Here is a 22,743-nt window from a genome sequence, read left to right on the forward strand (position 1 = left end):
TTCATAAGCATTTATTTTATATAAGACTCCTTAAACTTAGAAATATGCTTTAAAATGAACACTATAAGTTAGAAAGAAAAATCTAGATCAGTGGTTCTCAACCTTCCTAATGCCGTGACCCTTTAATACAATTCCTCATGTTGTGGTGACCCCCAATTTCATTGTTACAAATTGAACATATTTAAAGCATAGTGATAAATCACAAAAACAATATGTAATTATATATGTGTTTTCCGATGGTCTTTGGCAATCCCTGTGAAAGGGTCCTTCGACCCCCAAAGGAGTCGCGACCCACAGGTTGAGAATCGCTGATCTAGACTGATTCAACACAAAACTCAATCAATCTAGAAAACAAAGTAGCATAATAGAAAGTGGGACTAAATGAATATGCAATAAACCATGAAAGTTGAAAGAAAGAAATGAGTGGAAACAGTAGCCAAAATATTCAAATTAGCAAATAATTAAGATATAATTTAAATTCTTCTTTGATACTTGTATTTGAATGTCAATATGTAATATTCTGGTCACTTAGATCATTTCAGATAGCATGAGCTTTCATTTAAAGTACAGAGTCTGAAGGAACTATAAAGTTGTCCAATTTCCCTTTTGTACCTCTAAGACCATAAGCCCTTGAAAGGCAAATGTAAATTGGATAAGCTTTGCCATTACAAGAGCAAGAAGAAAAATTCAGATGCTGAGAGATGAAACTAAATGCCATCTCAGAAGAGCTGCTTTGTAAGGCAAGGCAGTGTCTTTCAATACTAGATTAATTTAAAGAATAAATGTGTGGGTTTAAACACTCTCTCACAGGTTAAGGATAGAAAATAAAAGTGACAACAGTAGAAACAATTAGTGTTATAATCTACCTTGTTTAATTATGCTAACAGTAATCTACCTATAAGATACATTCACAACTCCTCCCTACCAATTATCCTATATAAAAGGCTAATATGCAAATTGTCCCCTCGGGAGTTCGACCAACCAGAAGTTTGACCACTCACTATGACGTGTGCTGACCACCAGGGGCGGCACAGAACGCAGGAAGGCCCCCCGCCGGCAGCCAGCAGCTGGGGGAAGGAAGGCCCCGATTGGCCCTGATCAATTGGCCAGGCCTAGAGACACTACCCGCGCATGAATTTCAGGCACCGGGCCTCTAGTCTGAGAATAAAACTGAATATGGATTTTAATAATTGTATAACAAAAGAGCCTTGTAAACTGTGTAAGTGCAGAACAAAAGGTGATTTATATGTTTCTCAAAGATTTAAAACATTATCATGTTTATAAATTTTGTGACAATTCATACTTCAAAATTTACCTTTACTCTTAATACTATGTTAAATCACAGAAAGCAACAAAAGTTGATTAAAAATATACAAATTCTCCTATAACAACCAAAATGCATATGGCTAATAAAAATTTTTGAGAACGGTAATGCTATGCTATCTAGTGGTGCCATCTTGTGGAAAACACTGAAGAAAGCTGAGTTTTGAAAATCATCCTTCAATTGCCTAAAAGCAAAGTAAACAGGTTTTGGAAAAATACTCAAATAAATCTAACACATACTAGTAAGGAGAATTTAATTCCAGTTATGGTGGTATTATTTAATAATTCATTTTAATCCATAATCATAAAAATCTCTTCAGAACTAGAATAAAATATTGAGTATTTAAAGATGTTATTGATTCTAAATAAGAAACTAAATAACTGTCAAAAAACTTAAATCACAAACTAAAATTTAAATTGTATAATATTTAATCACCTTAATTTGAAATTTAAATGAACACTTGCTAATGAACTAAAATGCAGCAAAAGGGAATGTTATGCCACAAATTTGGTAGAACCTACCCACTGTATGAGCCAACTTGATGTAAAGCTGAAATTACTTTTTTAAAAAAAGTGTCAATCTTACACTTTTATCTGATGCATGAATATCTATATTTCCATAAATTGTTCCCAGACAGATCACTTTGCCTCCTTTCGTTTGAACACATAATTTTTGACTCTGAAAGACAAATGCAAAAATACATAGAGAAAAAGAATAAATTTGACTTATACTAATAAGATTTCTATCATGTTACACATTTCCTTTTAAATAATAATAAAACAGAAGAGAGGAACCAGGAATTAAAAAGAAATGCACTGTTTGGAATAATAACATCAAGTAAAAAAGAATGTCAACTGCTTTAAGAAGATTAAATAAGTCATGTGGATTCAAAGGGGGAAAAGAGCTACCTGGGCATTCCAGTAGCTTCACTGAAAAAGAACTTGGGAATCAAAGACCACTGACTGGCTAACTACACATAAAGGATGAGGAGGATAACACCAATAACCACTGTTACTGTTCACTGTTATTAATATTTGTCATTATTAATAAGAACATTTAGCACTTATCTGGCAATTCTTTGCATCAAAATATAATATTCACTACTTTACATTAATTATCATTTAATCCTCACAACAACTCAGAGAAATAGGTATCATATTTTCCCCATTTTACAGAAGGAGAAATCCAAGAATCAGAAAAGTTAAATAATTTTATCAGGCGACATGGTTAGGAAAAAAAAAAAAACTAACAGAATTAAGCTCTATATAATTTCAAAACTCACACTCTTATGGCTGGGTTCATCAGAAGGATATACTGTATTCACACTTAGTATAACAGCCCACTGACTGTTAAACTTTTCAGCACAGCACCTCAGAAACTGGAATTAAGTGAAAATTCCTCTAAGCACAAATAAAACAGCAGTCACAAATTGCCTCCTCTGCCAGATTTAAAAAAACAAAAAACAGTGAGAGTGAGTGTGTGTGTAACTTGATGTCACAATTGTCAACTGTGGCAGAAACTACTATTGGTCCACAAAAATCCACTTTCCTCCCCAAATAGAGGAGTATAGCTGGGCTCATGAAGAGATTGTCTCTTACGTGTTGCTAAATTCTTGCCAAGAGAATATAAGTGGAAATGCTATGTGCAATTTTCAGGCTTGTGCTTTTAGAAGAGTTGGTGTGCTTTCTCCATGATCTGTCCCTTCCACCAGATAAGTGTAGGTTACAAGAAGGTTCTTTGAGATGGTAGAGCCAGAAAATGGAAGGAACCTAGAATCACTAAATAGAAAAAAGCCACCCACACTTTTGGACACAAGTGAGAAATAAATTATAGTTGTATATGAACCAGTAGATGTTTGGTCTATTTACTAGAGTAGCTTCTTTACCTTATCACTTACATACGTCTTCAGTTCTGCCACAATGATAAAGAAAAATATATAGGTAAATATGCCTGGCCAGCATGGCTAAGTGGTTGCAGCATCTGCCGGCACACCTAAGGGTCGTGGGTTCAATTCTGATTTGATTCCCTGGCCCCATTTGGGCACATGCGCAAGGCAACCAATTGATGTGGCTTAGCACATGAATGTTTCTCTCTGTCTCTCTCTCTCCCAGTCCCTTCTACTCTCTCTAAAAATCAACAGAAAAAATATCCTCTGGTGAGGATTAACAACAAAAAAGAATAGGTAAATAGTAGAGAGAAAAAAATAGCAAAAGCAAACTCACCAATATGACCAGCAAAAGCAGAAGAGTACCTAAAACATAAGGAGTAAAAAATGCAAAACCACCACTTTACCTTGTGGTTGCTTTATTCGGGGGGGGGGGGTTGTAAAACCTTAGACCAGAAATGAATTTTTAAAAAAAATTTAGTGAAAATGTCAAAATGAATCTTTCTTACAAGTTTTTCTGTATTATAGCATAATAGACTACTTCATGTCCATAGTGACATGAGTCTGAAGTCAAGTGGTATATAATATAGTCTTTATCAAGCAGCTAATTGATGAACATTAGAAAATAGTATCTCCAAAACAACTAATATTTTAAATCAAGAGTTCTTAACCAAGCCTACTGAATTTCTAGAGTCAGTGAAACCTATGAAATTGTAAGCAAAATTTCATATATATGTGTGTGTTTTTTCTTTTCTGAGACAATCATCAGATTTTCAAAGACGTGAAGGCTCAAAAACATTGGGCTAGTCTTATAATTTAAAGCTTATCTAATTCCCCCCCAAAAATGTGAAGATTACAAATTTTAAAAATATTTAAAACAAAATAGGTAGCCCTAACCGGTTTGGCTCAGTGAATAGAGCGTCAGCCTGCAGACTCAAGGGTCCCAGGTTCGATTCCGGTCAAGGGCATGTACCTTGGTTGAGGGCACATCCCCAGTAGGGAGTGTGCAAGAAGCAGCTGATGGATGTTTCTCTCTCATGGATGTTTGTAACTCTCTGTCCCTCTCCCTTCCTCTCTGTAAAAAATCAATAAAATATATATTAAAAAAAAAAAGTGGAAAGATGATGAGCTTGGAAATCAGAAAGACCCAAGTTCAAATCTCAGCTCAGTTTATTACTATGTAAACCTAAATGAGTTCCTCAATCTCTTAGTGCCTCATAATTTCTTCCTTGATAAAAAGAGATAACTCAAGGATTAACCTAATATTTTTTAAAGGTACTATTAGTTTCATTGTAGAATTCAAAATGAAATCTAAAAGGAATGAGGAAAAAAACCTTCAAAGCTGCTACAACCTGTGTACTTTCAGAACAGAACTGACTTCAATGCAAATTTTTTACAAGTAATTTCTCATTGATAAATAAATTATACTTAATATTCATAATAAATGATATTCAGAATAACAGCTTTAGTCTGATATTGCAGTTCATAGTTTAAGGTGTGTGTTTTGTAAATAATGCTGACACAAAATTAGGAAAATGCTTATACCTTAACAGACTGTAAGATGCTCGTCCCCTGCTCAGTTTCAATTTTGCAATTCTCACACTCAATATTTTGGACTTTTATACAGCCAGACCCTGAAGACTTGATATTCAAATCTAGAAATGAAAAAAGAAAGTTCAAGTTAGTACGATGGTTAATGGGCTCCAAAGCGTTTGAATACCCCCTAGAAATCCAGCTCCTCAGTTAAGTTCACAATATTACTGAACCCTGGAGAGAGCACAGTTGTCAGTCACTCTCTCTAAAGGTAAGGAGTCTCCATCATGGCAACAGGAACAAATGTAATGCCTTTTCCTGCCAGTTCTTATAAATAGAGCAGTTATTTCTGTTAGGCAATGTCATCTAAAGAGAGAAAGTAATGTGGAAGGGAAGTAAAGGAGGTCTTAAACTCCAAATCTTAACGGAACTCCTGGGAAAGATCATAGAAGCTTCTTTCCCACTGAGAGAACACACACACACAGTTCTAGTAAGAATACAGCAAGTTAACAAGTCATTATGATAAACTAGGTAAGTCAGTTAGCCTATTCTTCCTTATATTCATGACATTTCAAAAATTTGCTCCCAAACCTCCCCCAAATTAAAAGCATTTTGCAGTAGTGTGGATTAGCATATATGATCATGGCTTAGTATTTCAAAATCCTATCTCTAATCTTTTGTATCTAAAACAGAGGATATTACATAAGTATTTTCAGTAATAAAAAATGGGAACAACTTGGAAAAACCTAGTAATATGCAGTGTTAAAATCTCAAAATTGTGGATAAATAACAGTATTATCCAAAGAAAATTGGAAAATAAAAAGTCACAGGTGCCACTCTTGACTATTAATTTAAGGTGTAATCGTGGTTGTCTCTGTACAAAACATTAAAAAATAAACACTGATATTTAATACCTAATTCAAAAAATTATTGATGATTTCCCTTAAACTAGGCTAGAGTAATAAGCACTATGTTGCCCCAAACACAAAATACTGGGGTATGATACCACAATTTCAACAGTTATGGCATAAAAAAATCAATTTCTATAGTTGTGTATACTGTAGTCTTTACTCTATAAAGGTTTAAAATAACAGCAATATTTTGGTTGGGATTAGTCTAAAAGATATAAAAAGACAACTTTACCTCCTACTTCCATGGATGCAAACGTAACTACAAATTTTTTACCCAGTTGTGTGACAACCTAAGGCGTGACCTGAGGCAGCGTTTGATAGACAGGGGAAGAAGGAAACATTCTCACTCGGTAGGTAGAGAAGTTCGGGCTAGAGCCAGGGGTGGGCAAACTTTTTGACTCGAGGGCCACAATGGGTTCTTAAACTGGACCGGAGGGCCGGAACAAAAGCATGGGTGGAGTGTTTGTGTGAACTAATATTAATTCAAAGTAAACATCATTACATAAAAGGGTACGGTCTTTTTTTTTTTTAGTTTTATTCATTTCAAACGGGCCGCATCCGGCCCGCGGGGCCGTAGTTTGCCCACAGCTGGGACACTGAACAGCAGTAATGCTACTCTTACCTGGTCACTGAAATCCAGTGGTTCTCAACCTTCCTAATGCCGCGACCCTTTAATACAGTTCCTCATGTTGTGGTGACCCCCAACCATAAAAATATTTTCGTTGCTACTTCATAACTGTAATGTTGCTACTGTTATGAATCGTAATGTCAACATCTGACATGCAGGATGTATTTTCAGGGGTCGCGACCCACAGGTTGAGAACCGCTGGTAGACAAACTGGAGGAACAAGTATGAAAAAAACTGAATCATGCTGATTTAAGGGGCCCATGCAATCGACACATGGAAACAGTCCATTGGAAATGGGGTTCTTGCGCTAAAAAGAGGAATCAACAAACCACGAGGTTTGGGATCGCCAGCACAGGTAAGTTCCATTTTTATCTGTGCTGACATAAAATTCTGTGCGTCTCTATCTCAATACCCAAGTCTATTTTGTACTACAACCTGCCCCAACCCCAGACTGTTACATGTTGAGGTCAAGGGTCTCTTATTCGTCTAAACAAGCTGGAAGAAGTTGAGAAGCAAAAAGCACAGTGGCTCAGCGGACGCCAACCAGTTAGACTCCCCATTCCACCACTTTGTATCCCCGAGCGGACAGGCATGTATTTCCTGATCTAACCCCTAGAATATACATTTCATGAAGGCAGGGATCTTTTTTTCTCTATTTGTTCACCGACAATAAGTACATACTTTATGAAACTTGCTCTCTCTCTCAACTTCCTTATGTGAAATGGGGACAATAACAGTTATCTACTTTTATAGATAGTAGATAGCTGATGCTCGTTTGATCATCAACAATGTCCGAGAGTCTCAGGAAGGAGCACCTGGGGCGGCTTTCCTAGGGAAAGTGTTGGCTTGCATTTGGGAAATAACATGCAACCCAAACACGTGGGAAAGAAATCTTGCAGGCATGGCCAACGGAAGTTTCCCGGGCAGCCTTGCTCTGTGTTTGTCTTCAAAACCTGCTCCCCACGGCACATGATGAACGGAGACGGATCGGTAGGCAGCTGGGTGCCCATCTGAAGCCGAGCACGTGGTCCAGGTTAGTAACGGAGCATCCAATACCCGGGCTGTGTTGGGACAGACCCACAAGCCAGGGGAAATGCGGGCGGGCGGGCGGACGGACGGGCGGACGGCCATACCACCGAAGGGGTGATCAAGAAACATGCGCCTTAACAATAAACCTTCTTTCTACGGACAAGGTGCAGTGGCAGAAAGAGGAACCAAGTGCCAAAGAAGAACACAGGGGGCTCCACAAATGTTATCTGACTTAGATGAATCCAAATCATGTTTCCATTCGACTTATAAAACGTCTATGGTTGGGGAAACGAATTTGTAACCAGCACTGGGATCCTCAGAGTAGAACAGAATAAAAATAAAAAATAAATAAAAAAAAAGGAAGCCTGTGAAGGGGACAGCCGTAAATGAGGTTAGAAAGTCAGGTCCAAAACAACCACTACCAGTGGCCCAGACCCGCGTTCACGCCCCTGCACTTGCCGAACTTCAGGGGCGCGTCCACCTCCACGGACGCCTGGGGGTCGATGGTGTCCGACACGATGGCCACCTCCTTCGACTCCTCGTCGTACCGAACGTGCAGGCCGGCCAGGTGCGGCGCCCCGCGCTCCGTGCCGCTCACGGCGACCAGCACGCGGTCGGCGTCCGGGTAGGCGAGGGGGTCGAGCGGCCGCACGGCCAGGTGGCACGGCAGCCGCGCCCGCAGCCGCCCGAACGGGCTCACCCGCAGCGCCCACTCCTTCAGCGCGCGGCGCGCGGGGCCAGGCGGCGCGACCCCCGGCTCGGACCCCGGCCGGCGCTCGCCGCCCCCCGAGCCGTGCCGCCGGGCCTGACGAGCCCCGCACGCCCAGCGCCCAGCAGCCTCGCCGGCCCACACTCGGAGGTGACCGAGCCGGAGGCAGCCGAGCCCCCGGCCCCAGCGGGGGGCGAACATGGCGCGCCCCTCTCACGCTGTCTCAGATCACCTCAGCCACAGGCCGGTTGCACCCCCACCAGACGACTTGGTCCTGCGCCGGCGCAAGTCCAAAGAGAGAAGTTTGGGGGGGACTTGCTGGAGCAGAACAAGCCTGCTCAGGGTGTCCGGGAATTGACACCTCAGCGCCAAGTTGCAATTTCAAAGCAGTGCGTACCCTCCCGCACCCGGCCTTCTCTTCTACCGCCGCCCCTTTCGCAAAGGCAGATGGGATAGGTAGTTCTAAAGGGAGCCAAACAGCAAGGGTTCGGGGTGCTCAGAAACTACATATCCCAGGAGGCAATGTGCAGGGTGGAAGCTAGTGAGAGCAGGTGTTAGATAGATTGTGCTCGGAGGCGCGTGCACTTTGCCTCAAAACCATTAGCCATTGGAGGGACGGAAAAATGGGTTACGTGGAAGTTCAGCTGGCCAATGGGAAGCGCGGGAGGGGCAAGGTGGGCAAGGCTGTGTGGTTTCCGTGGATACCGAGGACGCGACTTCTTTGGAGAGAGTGGAGCTTTAGAGTGAGCCTTGAAGGCCATAACCCGCGGAGACACAGGAGCTTAAAGAAAGATCAGTACCAAGGGAAGGAGTGAGAAACTGCGAGTTTAAAGGTGAGAACTAGATGCACACTAGGAGTACCCTCAGTGGGTGGTTAGGTCCAAACTTCACTAAACTGGAACGGGGTATCTTGGGAGGGAGAATCCCTTCAAGAGGATAAAAAGCCAGATTGGGACTCTTTGAGGGAACGTCCTCTTTGGCAGAATAAATTGGAATAGAGTTAGAGTCCTACCTCATTCTGACTCTAAGTGATCTTGGGCCAGTCATGGGACGTCTCTGTGTTTAATTGCTCGCTTTTAAAATGAGGTCAGTAATACCTTCCTTGACTTGCCTCAAAAGGTTTTTGTAAGGATCAAATGAAGATAATGGGCAGGCCATTTCAACAATGTAAAGGACTGTATTTTTATTTTAGGGATAGCATTGACTCTTAAGTTACCAAGAAAAATCTGAGAGTTCAGGACTTGTGTTGGCAGCAGCATTGATCTCTTGTCTACAAATAATCTTTGGGTTTTAGGACTAAAATAAGATACAAAAAAAGAGAGTCAACGTAGTGCAATGGGAAGAACATGGGACTGATTGTTTTCCTGGCTCTGCCCCTGGTTTATCTGTGTCACCTGGATCTGTTTCTTCAACCTTAAGATGAAGAGGGATTTGTACTGAATGCTCTATGAGGTCTCTTTTACCTTTTATTATTCTGTGGGTAATTAAAAAGATGAAAAAGAATTTTTTTCTCCTTTTCTGTTTATTTTTACTTTTCAGTGCCACTTCCTCCTCCTACAAATTATTCTCTAAGTTCTCAGCAAAGACACACTGCAGACAATGATGTTTAATATAATGCAAGTGTAGCCCTAACAGGTTTGACTCAGTGGATAGAGCGTCGGCCTGTGGACTCAGGGTCCCAGGTTCGATTCCGGTCGAGGGCATGTACCTTGGTTGCGGACACATCCCCAGTAGGAGATGTGCAGGAGGAAGCTGATCGATGTTTCTCTCTCATCGATGTTTCTAGCTCTATCTCTCTCCCTTCCTCTCTGTAAAAAAGCATATATATATATATATATATATATATATATATATATATATATATATATATATATATATCAAGTGTAGAAACTGGATGCCTTAAAGAAATTGACACCCTTGGCCAAGTGCAATAACCAGAATTACTGGGGGTTAGAGTGATAGATGTGGGCTAAATTCCTCATGATGTGAGCTAAAGCCTTTACAGGCCCAAGTCACAGGGTTCTTTGCTACCCATTACCTTTTTTAAATTTTAGTACTTTCTTAAGTTATTCTTTCCTCCTTTCTATTATAGTCCTTCCTCCTTCCTTATTCTTCCTCTTATGAAGGCTCACAATAGGTACTAGCTTTTAAGTTTACCAAGTTCCCACTAAAAACTGGTTATATTCTTGGCTTTTGTGTCATTTTGTCTGAACTTCAAACTGTCTTTTTTAATGAAAACCCAGGAGAAAAACTTTGAAAAAGAACTCAAAAAAGGTATTGGTTTAAACAAGTTGAGAATGTGTTCAAATTTGTTGTACACGTGCCTTATATTTTTAGGTTAAATAGGAATTTCTAATAGATCATTTTGTTTCTATGATAATTTCTGAGACAAACCAAGTAAATGGAATTGGCAATTGACCCTTAATTGCCTATATGAGAAAATGATTTTATTATTTTGACGTAAATACAATAAAACTAAAGATAATTGAAAAATTACTTTTTGATCACATAAGTTTGAAAATGGAGAAAATTATTGATAATTAAGATTAATACAAGATATTAAAAAGTTATTGATACCTGGCCTGTGTGGCTTAGTTGGTTGTGATGTCATCCTGTACACCGAAGAGTGACAGGTTTGATTCCCAGTCAAGGCACATACTCAGGTTGAGGGTTCGGATCCCCAGTTGGGGAGCATACAGAAGGCAGCCAATCATTTCTCTCTCACATCGATGTTTCTCTCTCTGTCTCTCTCTCCATTCCTCTCTCTAAAAATCAATGGAAAAACATTGATTTAAAAAAATGTATTGATGCTTTAAAAAATGTTATTGATACTTTAAAAAGTCTAATGATTTATATATCAAATCTGGCCTCATGTTAATAATGACTAATAAAAATACTACCTTCCATCTGTATGACATTATGGTTTTCAGAGCATGTTCACATGTATCATCTCAGGGTAACCTCACAAAACATTGTGTTTAGCAGAGCAAGTATTATTATCCTCACATTAGAGGTGAGAAAACAAATTCAGAAAGTTTAAGATTAAACAGTTAAAGGATCTGGCCCTTTTACCACTTTATCAAAAGATCCTATCTTTTTGACACCTTTGGAAAAAAATATTCATCAAATGAGTGGAGAATCATATATAAATGTCCCCTCTTATTTTAAATTTACTTGTTAGATATTTTTACATCTTCCTTTTTTAAAAAGCTGTTCCTGTGGTCAGGAACATATACTACTGGTGGGAATGTAAGTTATTACAACATTTCTAGGGGCCAGTTTAGCATTAGACATAAAGCACCTTAAAATATGTGTATCTCTGACCTAGATATTGGGCTTTTGGAATGTAATGTAAGCATAAAGTTAGGGATATTAAAAAAACACGTTCAAGGAATTTTGTTTTGCTGGGTTATTTATGGTAGTAAAGAATTGAAGCAACTTAAGTGTTCAAAAATAGGAGGGTGTTACAGAAATGAGTATATATCTGGAATACTATGCAATAATTTAAAGTTATATTTTGAAGACTATTCAAAAATATGGCAATTTTTCCATAATATAATTGTAAAGGGAAAATCTACAGTTTTCCTTCTGTGTGTGTCCCCTCTACCCTCACACTACTCCCACACTCACAACACTTCACTTCTGACATTCTGGTCATCAAATGTGTGAGGCTTCTCCCCATAACAAGCAATTATCTGGGACACCAGCTGGGTTTCCTACAATTAACTCAACTGTGAGACTACCTACCTGGTGATAATGTCAAATCCCACAGGTTAAGGGCTCAGTCCCACAAGACTGCTTGCACCCACTTCAGATGCCAATCACAAATTGTAGGTCCCTTGGTTACCCACAACTTCTGTCTGATTTGCCTACAGATTGGAGATTCCCATGCCCTTCCCCTCAAGTTAGATTCATTTGCTAGAATGATTCACAGAACTCAGAGAAATATTTAACTTACATCTATCAGTTGATTAGGGGATATGATAAAGGATACAGATAAACAATCAAAATGAACAGATATTTAGTGCTAGGCCTAGGATTGTCCTGAGAGCAGGGACTTCTATTCCTGTGGAAATGGGGTGCATTACCCTCTGGGTGAGGATATGATCCCTGTCGAAATGGGGCACATCACCCTGTTGGTGTGGATTGGTATGGAACACCAAGCAGGTGACACACCCCATCCCCACAGGGATAGAAGAAACTTCTGCTCTCAGAAATATTAAGTGAGAAGGGTAGAATACCAGGTTGTATGTCTAATATGATCCCAATTTTGTAATAATAATAATGATGGTATTTTAACATAAAATTATATTTAAAAATATATTCCATAGAAACAATTCCAAAAGAAAATATACAACTTGATAACAATTGTTATCTCTAAGTAGTGAGATAATGAATTATTTCTTCATTTTTTTGTGTGTGTATTTTCAGTAGGAAACATATTACATTTTTAATTTAAAATATTTAACTAATTTCATAGTATATATTGTTTCCTAAAAGTGACTCAATATGTAAATGCCCATGAATACTTTACTTTATTTAATAATTTATATTCAGTAAATGAACAGCAGAGGGCATGAGAGAATTTTCAGAAAAATGTAACCTAAACAAGGATTACGGAATTCAGCTTCAAGTGAGGGAAGCCCCAGGAATTTGCTAACTTTCTTAATTATAAACTTTAAAGATAAATGTATCTTATGACTTTTTTTGAAATTTTAATAAACTCAATAATCTGAACTATTACCTAATAGTACTAAGAAGTATTTAATGAATAGGTGGGTAGTCCCCATTTGAAATTTGCATGTTATTTGTATCCATGCAGAGATGTACACGAAAATCTTTGTTGTAGTCAAATTTTCCCACTTTAAATACCTTGAAAAGTTACCTAGGTTATAAATATCTCAGGAAGATTCTTGAGGTAGAGGGATGTAATGCTTTATACATTAAAGCAATATGTATTTTGTGTGTGTGTGTGTGTGTGTGTGTGTGTGTGTGTGTGTAAGATAGTATTTATTGCACCTTGGCCAAGTGGTTCAGTTAGTTGGAATGTCACTCATACACCAAAAGATAGTCAATTCACAGCCAGGGCACATACCTAGGTTTCAGGTTTGATCCTTGGTTGAGGCAACCAATGAATGTTTCTCTCTGTCTCTCACTCCCCCCCCCCCCTTCTTCTCTTTCTTAAAAAAAAAAAAAATCAATAAAATAAAAAATCATCCAGTGATGAGTTTTTTGAAAGATAGTATTTATTGCAACCACAGTGTTGCAATAAATTTAAAAGCTTCCTTCAGACTAGAGTTCTTATAGTGCTAATGTTTCATTCAATTTCTACAAGGTAGCAATAGTGTTTCAACCAATCACAGTAATAACACTGATATATCCTTCAAGTAGAAATTGCATTTATATTCTACATATGTTGAGGCTATGTTGTTAGATATGTATAGATTCATAATTATTATTGTTTCCTGATAACATTTTTTGTCATTAAATAATGACCTTCTTGATCTCTAGTATTGTGTTCTGTCTTGATGTATATTATCATCTAATAATATTTTCATTCTTTTATTTCAAACCTGTGACATTACATTTGGAACTTGTCCCCTATAAACAGAATAAAGCTTGATATTTTAAAGTCAATTTGAGAATCTGTCTCAGCAGGTAAATTTAATCCATTTACATTTTTGTAATTAATTTTACATTTATTTTCAGACAACATGATCATATAAGGAGAAAATTCTAAGGAATATTATACAAGCTACTGAATTAATAAAACGGTTTCACAATGTTACAAGATACAAGGTCAATAACAAAAGTCAACTTTATTTTGAAGGACTTATAATGGTATTTGGAAATTGAAATTTAAAAACAATACCATTTACAATAACATATAAAATGTGAATACACAGGGATCAATTGAATAAAATATATACAAGACCCGTTTTCTTAAAATCATAAAACATTGCTGACAGAAATTGAAGAAGACCTAAGTTAGTGGGGAGAAATACCCTATGCAAGGAAAATAAGATTCAATATTAAGATGGAATGGCACCCCACACGGATATATTAATTCACTGCTCAGTCAAAATTCTAACAGGAGCCCAATAGAGACGCAGGGCCAAAATAAAAAATTTCATTTGCAGCCGCTCACCCTGGGCTCTGGCGGAGGGAGGGCAAAGTGAACTAGAGTCACATGAAGAGACACTGGGGTGTGTGTCTCTGGGGATAGAGCTGAAGGGACAGCTGCCAAGATTCCAATGCTGAGTCCCTCTCCCACACCACAGACACTACCTGTTTGGATGGAGCACTCCCCTCCTTATGGCATCAGCCTGGGGGAATGACATAGCCCCACTCTCTGGCTCCCTGTCACCCCACCCTGTGGAGCTTGGGCTCTTTTGAGGAATTAGCTGCCGGTGCCAGGATGTAGAGATCCAGGCAGACTCAGGGGTGTCAGTGACTGAGTTGTGTGGCTTTGGGACCAGGGCCATTACTGCCATTTTCCCTGGAATCTGACTTGCGCCACCCCCTCACTGGAGCTATGCTAGCCCTACTTGATAGGGTCCCGGCAGCCCCATCCTACTGATTGCTGGTGGCTCTGCCCTGCCAAGGTCTGGGCAGAATCCAAGACAGGCTGAGCTGTGTGGCTCTGGAGCCAGGGCCCTCCCTCCTACCCCACCCCCGCCCCGCCTTTCTCCAAGTCCCAGTTGGGAAAGGAGGCACATGATCCCTCTGATGTTCTTGTATATCCCAGTTCCACTCTTTCACTTTCTGAGCCTGGTCCTGGGTGGACAGGTAACCTCAGGGCTCATGTCAACTTGTTTTCTCACCAATTCTCCTGGTTCCCCAACTCAGAGAAAGGGGTGTTTTTTTTTTTTAACTTATTTTTATTTATTATTTCATCTTCCAGTGTAAAATGGGTAGAATGGCTTGGTAAATATTCTTGTAACCTTATCATTAATGTAAGAATCTTTGCCTTTAGAGCAGCGGTTCTCAACCTGTGGGTCACGACCCCTTTGGCGGTCGAACGACCCTTTCACAGGGGTCGCCTAAGACCATCCTGCATATCAGATATTTACATGACGATTCATAACAGTAGCAACATTACAGTTATGAAGTAGCAACGAAAATAATTTTCTGGTTGGGTCACAACATGAGGGACTGTATTTAAAGGGCCAGAAGGGTGAGAACCACTGCTTTAGAGGAAGGAAAGAAATTGAGTAAGGGAAGCTGCCCAGGCGGAGGAAGACTAAGGTGGAGATCTGCCTAGGGCCAGGGGAAGCCTGAGAACAGGAAATGCTTATGCAATGAGTAGAATAGACTATGAAATTTCCAGACATGAGAGAGGGGGAACTTTGGCTGCTTTACTTCATTATCTGAAGCTGGCTCTGCCCATCCTTGGATTTGACACATGTTATTTTAAATACTTTAAAAAATACTGTGTTTCTTCCTTTCTCCCTCTCCAGCACCGGGTGTCCTCGAGTCTTTCTTATCCTAGATTTATACATCTCGCAGTGGGATTTGAAGATTGCGTTTACCAGGACTCTAGCACCAAGTCCCAAGGAGTGCTCTGGGACAACTTCCTGCTGCAGAGACCTCGGGTCACCTTTTCCAGATTCCCAAACTGACCTCTACTTCTTTGTTCCCTATCAAAAGAAGGAATTTTAGGCAGATTATATGTGAAAGCAAGAGAACCAGGCAGTGTTGTTAGGGAGCTAACATTTATTGAGGACCACGGGCTGGGCTCTGGCCGGAGACTTCACATGCATTGTCCCACTTAATCTTCACAACTTTTCAACCATCTTGTATTTAAGGAAACAGCCACTTTGAGGTTGTATATCTTGCCCAAAGTCACGCAGGAAAGAGAGGGATGAAATTCAAGCCTGAACTGATGAACTTCAAAATAGTTATTTCATTTATCTCACGCTGTCATCCTAGTAGACTAAGTTAAAACTTCTAATAACGGTCTTAGATGAAGTAATATGAGAAGAAGGAGGAAGAGGAGAGGGAGGGAAGGAAAGAAGGAACCTGGGCCGTGGCAGATTAAAGCCGTGATAACCCATATTTCGTGAAAATTCTTTGCTAAGAAAACAAACCCATCTAGACACACAGTTTTTACTAACTAGGGTATGAAAGAGTAGCTTTGCCAGGCTCTATGTATCCTAGTTAGGTAGGATACATAATCTATTACGGAAATTTTATAAATGTGCTTTCTAGCATAATTTTTTAAAGATTCAAGCAAAGACAGTAGAATTTGAAAAACATGCACATTTTTGTAGCAGCGGTAAGGAATAGTCTGCCCTGTGAGGATTCTAGATTACAGGCAAACATGACGTAGAATCTCTCCTTTATAGACCTCTGGGCGACCCTCAGCTTCAGAGCTGCTTGGGCATTTCAAGCCTCCCACAGGATTTGGAACTCAATTTCTGCTCGCTCCTGAATTATTTGGAAACTATTACGGGAAGTGATAGGGCCTCTTATGTCCCCTTTGAATTTCTGAAGCCTGCATAGACTTGCAGAATGACTATAAGTTATTGCAGATATGAAACCAGAGTTTCTTGCCACAGTTTTGCAAAGGCTTTCCTTTGTTTGTAACTATAGCAACAAGTTCTTGTAGTCCATTGTTTTTGCACAGCTCCGTCTTACCACCTCATGTACTGCCTAATTACTGCTCTACAATAATTACTTTGTCTTTAATTGGTTTACACAGTGTTGACCTGCTCTCTTTGCTAAAGGGGTCCTAGTTTTATGTCTTTGGGGAGACAGAAGTTAAATGCCATCAGCCTGCCTGTATTCCTGACTCTGCTTTCCATTACTGGAGACCAAGAGGAAAGTGCTTTGCTAAGGCCGTGGTAAGAGTCCTGTTCAGTGTGCTAGAAAAGGGTGAGGAATTTGGAGCCAGTGGATGTGAGTTTGAGTAAATACTGCCATTTATAGTCGTGAGATCTTGGGCACATTATTTATATTCTCCGACCTTCAATTTTCTCCTCTATAAAATCAACATAATTAATTCTTATGGGACATGGTGTTGTAAGGGTTGAGTGAAATAATGTGAGGGAAAGTGTTGTTTGAATTGTGAAGAGCTATGCAAATGTTGTTATCAGGTGCAAGGGTGAGCAACCACTAGTCAGGAGTTTCTGCATGCTAATCAGGAGGATATGTTAAAGACAAAAATCATGTCTGTTTCTATGATAGTTCTTTCATATGGACAGTGTTCCCCATCATGACCCTATATGTTACACCCACTCAAAAATGAATAATATAGAGCCCCTTTGGGCTGTGTAGATTTCTGAGAAGAAAGAAGGGAAAATGCAAGAAGGTCTATGTTTGGGGTGGGGTGAGAGTAGGCAAAGGGTTGCAGAGGGAGGGAGACATGAGTTGAGGAGAGGCCTAACTCTTTCAGCATCCTTTCATCCCAGATAGGGAGCTATTACTTGATCTAAGACAGTTATTAGAGTTCTCCACAATCATGGGCAATTATATAACTTAATTGTCCAATACTGTGAACATTTACTTTAAAGCCTGGATATGGAGCTTACTTGCAAGAGTTTTGTTTTCTTTAATGGGTATGTATATATTTTTAATTAAAGGTACTCCAAACCACATGGTTACTTTGACACTTCAATTATGAGGCAAATTTATTTGCACATATTTACTGCAATAGTTTTGTTTTTTTTCTGTGCCAGAATGGTTTTTTTGTGGGGATTTTTTTTTTTTTTTTTTGGAGGGGATTTTCTTTTTTTTTCTTTTTTTTAAACAGAAGGAAGTTGTGGTTTGATTTGTTGAGTCTTTGAATCACAGTTTTCTACCTACTCTCTTTTTTTCCTAAATATTTTTTTTCAATTACAGTTGACATTCAGTATTATATTAGCTTTAGGTATACAGCATAGTGGTTAGACATTTATGTAGCTTACAAAGTGATCCCCCTATAAGTCTTGCACCCACTTAACCCCACGTACGATATAGTTATTAAAATATTATTGACTATCTCCTCTAATCTGTACTTTATATCCTGGTGGCTATTTTGTAACTGCTAATTTATACTTCTTAATCCCTTCACCTTTTTCATCCAGGTCTCTAACCCCCTTCCGATCTGGTAACAATCAGTTTGTTCTATCTATCTGTGAGTTTGTTTCTGTCTTATTTGTTCATTTGTTTTTTAGATTCTACATATAAGTGAAATCACATGGTATTTGTCTTTATCTGTCCAATCTATTTCACTTAGCACAATATACTCTTGGTCCAACCATGTTGTCACAAATGGTGATACTCTATTCTTTTTATGGCTGAGTAATATTCCTTTGCATATATGTACCACTTCTTTATCCATTTATCTTTTGATGGGAGCATTTAATTCATTTACATTTAAAATAATTATTAATAGGTATGTAGTCATTGTCATTTTATTAATTGTTTTTTGCCTGTTTATGTAGTTCTTCTCCATTCCTTTTTTATTCTCTTGTTCTCTTATATGTTGATGACTTTCCCTAGTGTTGTGTTTAGGTTCCTTTCTCTTCATTTTTTTATATCACTTGTAGATTTTCAGTTTGTGCTTCATATATACCAAGTTATGTTTATAGCAGTCTATTTTAAGTTGAGGGTCTCTTAAGTTTAAACACATTCTACAATCACCATTTTTACTCACCCCCTCCACACACACACACACACCCATTTATGTTTTTTGTCATTATTTTTTACTTTTGTGTGTGTGTATTCCTTAATTTACTATTGTAATTAACATGAGCTTCCTATTTTGCCTTTTAACCTTTGTAATAGTCTTAGTTTTGGTTGATTTACTCACTGCTTTTATTATGTTTGCATTTGTCAATGAGAATTTCTTTGAAATATTTTCTTATTCATATTTTTTATTTTTCCCTTTCTTCTTAAAGAAGTGCCTTAAATATTTCTTGTGATACTAGTTTGGTGGTGATGAACAACTTTAGCCTTTTCTTGTCTGGGAAACACTTTACTTTTCTCCTTTAATTTTAAACGATTGCCTTGCTGGGTAGAGTAATCTTGGTTATATAGGTCCTTGCTTTTCATCACTTTGAATATTTTTGTGCCAATCCCTCTGGCCTGCAAAGTTTCTGGTAAGAAATAAGCTGATAGTCTTATGGGAGCTCCCTTGTAAATAACTGCTTTTCTCATGCTGTTTGTAAAATTCTTTTTGTCTTTAATCTTTGGCATTTTAGTTATGATGTGTCTTGGTGTGGGCCTCTTTGGGTTCATCTTATTTAGGACTCTCTGAGCTTCCTGGACTTGTATAACTATTTCCTTCACCAAGTTAGGGAAGTATTCAGTTATTATTTCTTCAAATAGGTTCTCAATCCCTTGCTCTCTTCTCTTTCTGCTACCCCTATGCTGCAAGTATTGTTACACTTGCTGTTGTCCCAGAGATCCACACTATCCTCATTTTTTTGGATTTTTTTCCTTTTCCTGTTTCTGTTGAGTGTTTTCCACTTTCTTGTCTACCAAATCACCTATTTGATCCTCTGTTTGATCTCATCAACTATTGAGCCTATCTAATGTGTTCTTCATTTCAGTTATTGTATTCATTTCTGACTGGTTCTTTTCTGTGGTTTCTATCTCCTTTTTTATTTTTTTCCATCTCTTTGTTGAAGTTCTCAGTGATATTGTCTATGCTTCCCTTAAGTTCATTGCGTGTCATTACAACCAGTGTTTTAAACTGCATCTGGTAAATTGTTTGCCTCAATTTTGTTTAGTTTTTTTTTTTTTTTAGTTTTATCCTGTTCTTTCATTTGGAATATGTTTCTTCGTTTCATCACTTTGGCCGCCTCCTTGTGTTTGTTTCTATGTATTAGACCTGCTACTTCTCCCAGTCTTGTCAGAGTGGAATTATGTAGTAAGTCCTGTGGGGCCCAGTGGCTCAATCTCCCTGTTCACTTGAGCCAGATGCTCCAGGGGTGTCCCCTTGTGTGGATTGTGTGTGCTCTGTTATTGATTGCTGTTGGCATATCAGGCTAATGGACTGTGAGGGCTGTCTGTGACTACAGTAGGCAAGCTGTCATGTGGGAGCTGAACCCCTGGAGCAGGATTTGCTTTAGTGGGGCTCTGGTGCCTGCTGAGTTGGGTGTGTCATTTGTGGTCCTAATTGGGTTGTGCTCTGGTATGGTTTGAAGCCATCCCCCAGATGTGTTGGACTGGGGCTGCTTGGGAGGAGCTCTAGTGCAGGCCAAGCTCAGCCGCTGCTCATGTCTGGCCTGAGGCCGTCTGTAGGAGCAAGCTACAAAGTGATCTTCGGTTGGTAGCTGATTATGCTGGGTTTTTGCGGCATCTGGGAGTGGTTATGCTGAGAACCAAGTCTGGCTGCCACTAGTGCCAGGCTCAGGATGCTTAGTAAGAGGTACAGGGCACACTGAGGCCAGCCACTGCTCATTCGGGGTTCGTGGACCTTGGAGAGATTTTAGGAAGGTGGGGGAAAGGCTCACCAAAAGAACAGTGGCACCTGCAAGCACTTTAATTCTTCCAGCCCTTACCTGAAAGCCAGACAATTCTATTCCTTCCCATGTGCCCCTGCTGTCCATTTGCTGGAGCTTAGTGGGAGTGTTTGTGAGTGAGTCTGTGTGTGGGCACTTTAAGAGGATTCCCGGGTCTCCAGCAGCCCTCTGTCTCACCCAGTCAGAATCCCAATTGATTTTCAGAGCCAGATGTTGTGGGAAATCCTTTTCCTGGCACTGGTGGTCCAGGCTGGGGAGCCTCATGTGGAACTGGAACCCCTCACTCCTCTCGGGGGACCTCCACAGCTGAGATATCCCTTCCTATTCTGAACCGCTACACACAATCTGGGGCCATCTCCTCCTGTGTCTCCACCCCCCGCTACCAGTCTCAATGTGGCTTCTTATAGCCTTACTTATACAAGTTTTGTTCCAATAGTTTTCGGGTGGTTCTTTGGGATGGTTGTTCTATAATTTAGTTGTAATTTTGAGGCGGTCATGGGAGGAGGTGAGCACAACATTTATCTACTTTGTCATCTTGAGCAGAAATCTCAACCCCGGATATTTTAATACATGACCTGAAACTTTATTTATTTATGCTTTTAAAAAATGCTTCAAGTCTAATCTTGTTTAGATATAGTAATAATGGGTCTTACATAATAGGACATAGAATACAAGATCTAGACAGGAATAAGTGCAGTAATTATATATGTGACATTTAGAACTGCCAAGTTGATATTATCTGATGATTTTTGTTGTTGTTGGATTAAGTGGATCTGAGGTAACTATAGTCTGTGTATCTAATTGGCTACCCAATATTGTAAACCTCTCATAACATGGACCAGAGGCCTTTCAGAAAAGGCCTTTAATGTATATTTTAACATTATGTCCAAAAATGAATATATATGTATATGTGTGTGTGTGTATGTGTGTGTGTGTGTGTGTGTGTGTGTGTGTGTGTGTATTTTTTCACAGATATACAGTGACAGGATTGAGAGGAACTTGTCACACAAATTTAAATATACCACTATGTTTGTAGCCCTCTTTTGATCTATCTATGTTGTTTTTTTAATAATCACCTGAGGATATGTTTTTATTGATTTCAGAGAGAGAGAAAATAGATGTGAGAGAGAAACATCAATCAGTTGCCTCCCACATGCCCAGACCAGGGATTGAACCCACAATCAATAAGTATGAATGAAACCTACAACCTTTTTTCATATATGGGACAATGCTGCAAACAAGTGAGCCACCCGGCCAGGGCAACATATCTATGCTTTTTAAATAAAAATAGGGAACTGAAACAACAACAAAATATCAGTGTCCCAGACTTCTCCCTTCCTCCAAGAGGTCTGGCTTTGAACGACATAGAAACGGTCATATAACCAACTTATAGCAATGGGCAGCTGGGAAAAGGAGAATGTGATCGTGTTTCCAGGGCAGCTAGAAGAGCTAAATTATGAGAAAGAATGCTCAGGTTCTATGTGAGACTAGTCAGGTTTGTGTTTGACTTTATCTCCTGCTTTTCTAAAATGAGCAAAACTTGTGCTTGTTTCGTGACAAGTCATATTGAAAGACAGAGTGGTTTCCTGCTACATCTTTCTTGAAGCAAGCATTGCCATTTTACCTTAAAAAGGGCACATCATTTGTGTACCCTGCCCCATGCCCTGATGATGGGTATTTGGGTTTTACATGTGCTCCTTGTAACTATCAAGAAAAATTTCCTTAAGAGTTCAAAATCAAAACAAAATGATGAATCTCCTCTTCAGATTTAGAGAAGAGGAAGTAGTGGTATATTTTACAAAACAAGTCATACCCTGCAATGTTCATTGCTTAATATTTCTTTGTGAAGCTTCCTATTTGGCTTTACAGTGGTTTTTAACCCCGAGATGAAGTTTGCATAATAGAGGGTTCAGTGTTCTTCTGTAATAGACTAAAGCTTTATTTTACCTTCCTTTCTCCTTCACTGGCCTTTTGCTTTTCTCTGTCAATGCTCAGTACATGCACTGTTCCTTTTAGAAAGCCTCATAGAACCATATGCTCTCTTCTTTGAACTCCTATAGCACAGAGAGACTACCTTTCCTTGGACTCTCATCATCTAACCTTCCTATCAGGGCTGCTTCCACTGTAGAACTTGCTATGCAAATGGTACCCACTGGAGGTGTGCAGTACACAGCAACCCTACTTCTCTGGGTCCAAGCTTTTATAGAACCTATTTCAGTTATATATATTTATTCCCCAAAAATGTATACACACACTTAGGATAAGTATAAAG

At 39.2% G+C, this 22,743-nt stretch overlaps 2 protein-coding genes across 4 annotated transcripts in view; one reads left to right on the plus strand and one right to left on the minus strand.

Annotated features, from left to right (window-relative positions):
• FAM185A (family with sequence similarity 185 member A) overlaps positions 1 to 8,245 on the minus strand; it is an 84,029-nt gene extending 75,784 nt beyond the window's left edge. For all 3 annotated transcript variants that reach the window (XM_036327625.1, XM_036327623.1, XM_036327624.1), the window contains exons 1-3: positions 7,770 to 8,245; positions 4,755 to 4,864; positions 1,910 to 2,002 (exon numbers count right to left, since the gene is read on the minus strand). In XM_036327625.1, coding sequence (XP_036183518.1) covers positions 1,910 to 2,002; positions 4,755 to 4,864; positions 7,770 to 8,220 — 654 coding nt within the window. In that variant the 5' untranslated portion in view covers positions 8,221 to 8,245. The remainder of the gene's footprint in view (positions 1 to 1,909; positions 2,003 to 4,754; positions 4,865 to 7,769) is intronic.
• A 6-nt stretch (positions 8,246 to 8,251) lies between these two features.
• Positions 8,252 to 22,743, plus strand: part of CCDC146 (coiled-coil domain containing 146) — a 112,828-nt gene continuing 98,336 nt past the window's right edge. The window contains exon 1 of the mRNA XM_036327616.1: positions 8,252 to 8,852. The gene's annotated coding sequence lies outside the window, so the exon portion shown is untranslated. The remainder of the gene's footprint in view (positions 8,853 to 22,743) is intronic.

This window comes from Myotis myotis, unplaced genomic scaffold (assembly GCF_014108235.1).
Source record: "Myotis myotis isolate mMyoMyo1 unplaced genomic scaffold, mMyoMyo1.p scaffold_m19_p_11, whole genome shotgun sequence".
NCBI lineage: Eukaryota > Metazoa > Chordata > Mammalia > Chiroptera > Vespertilionidae > Myotis > Myotis myotis.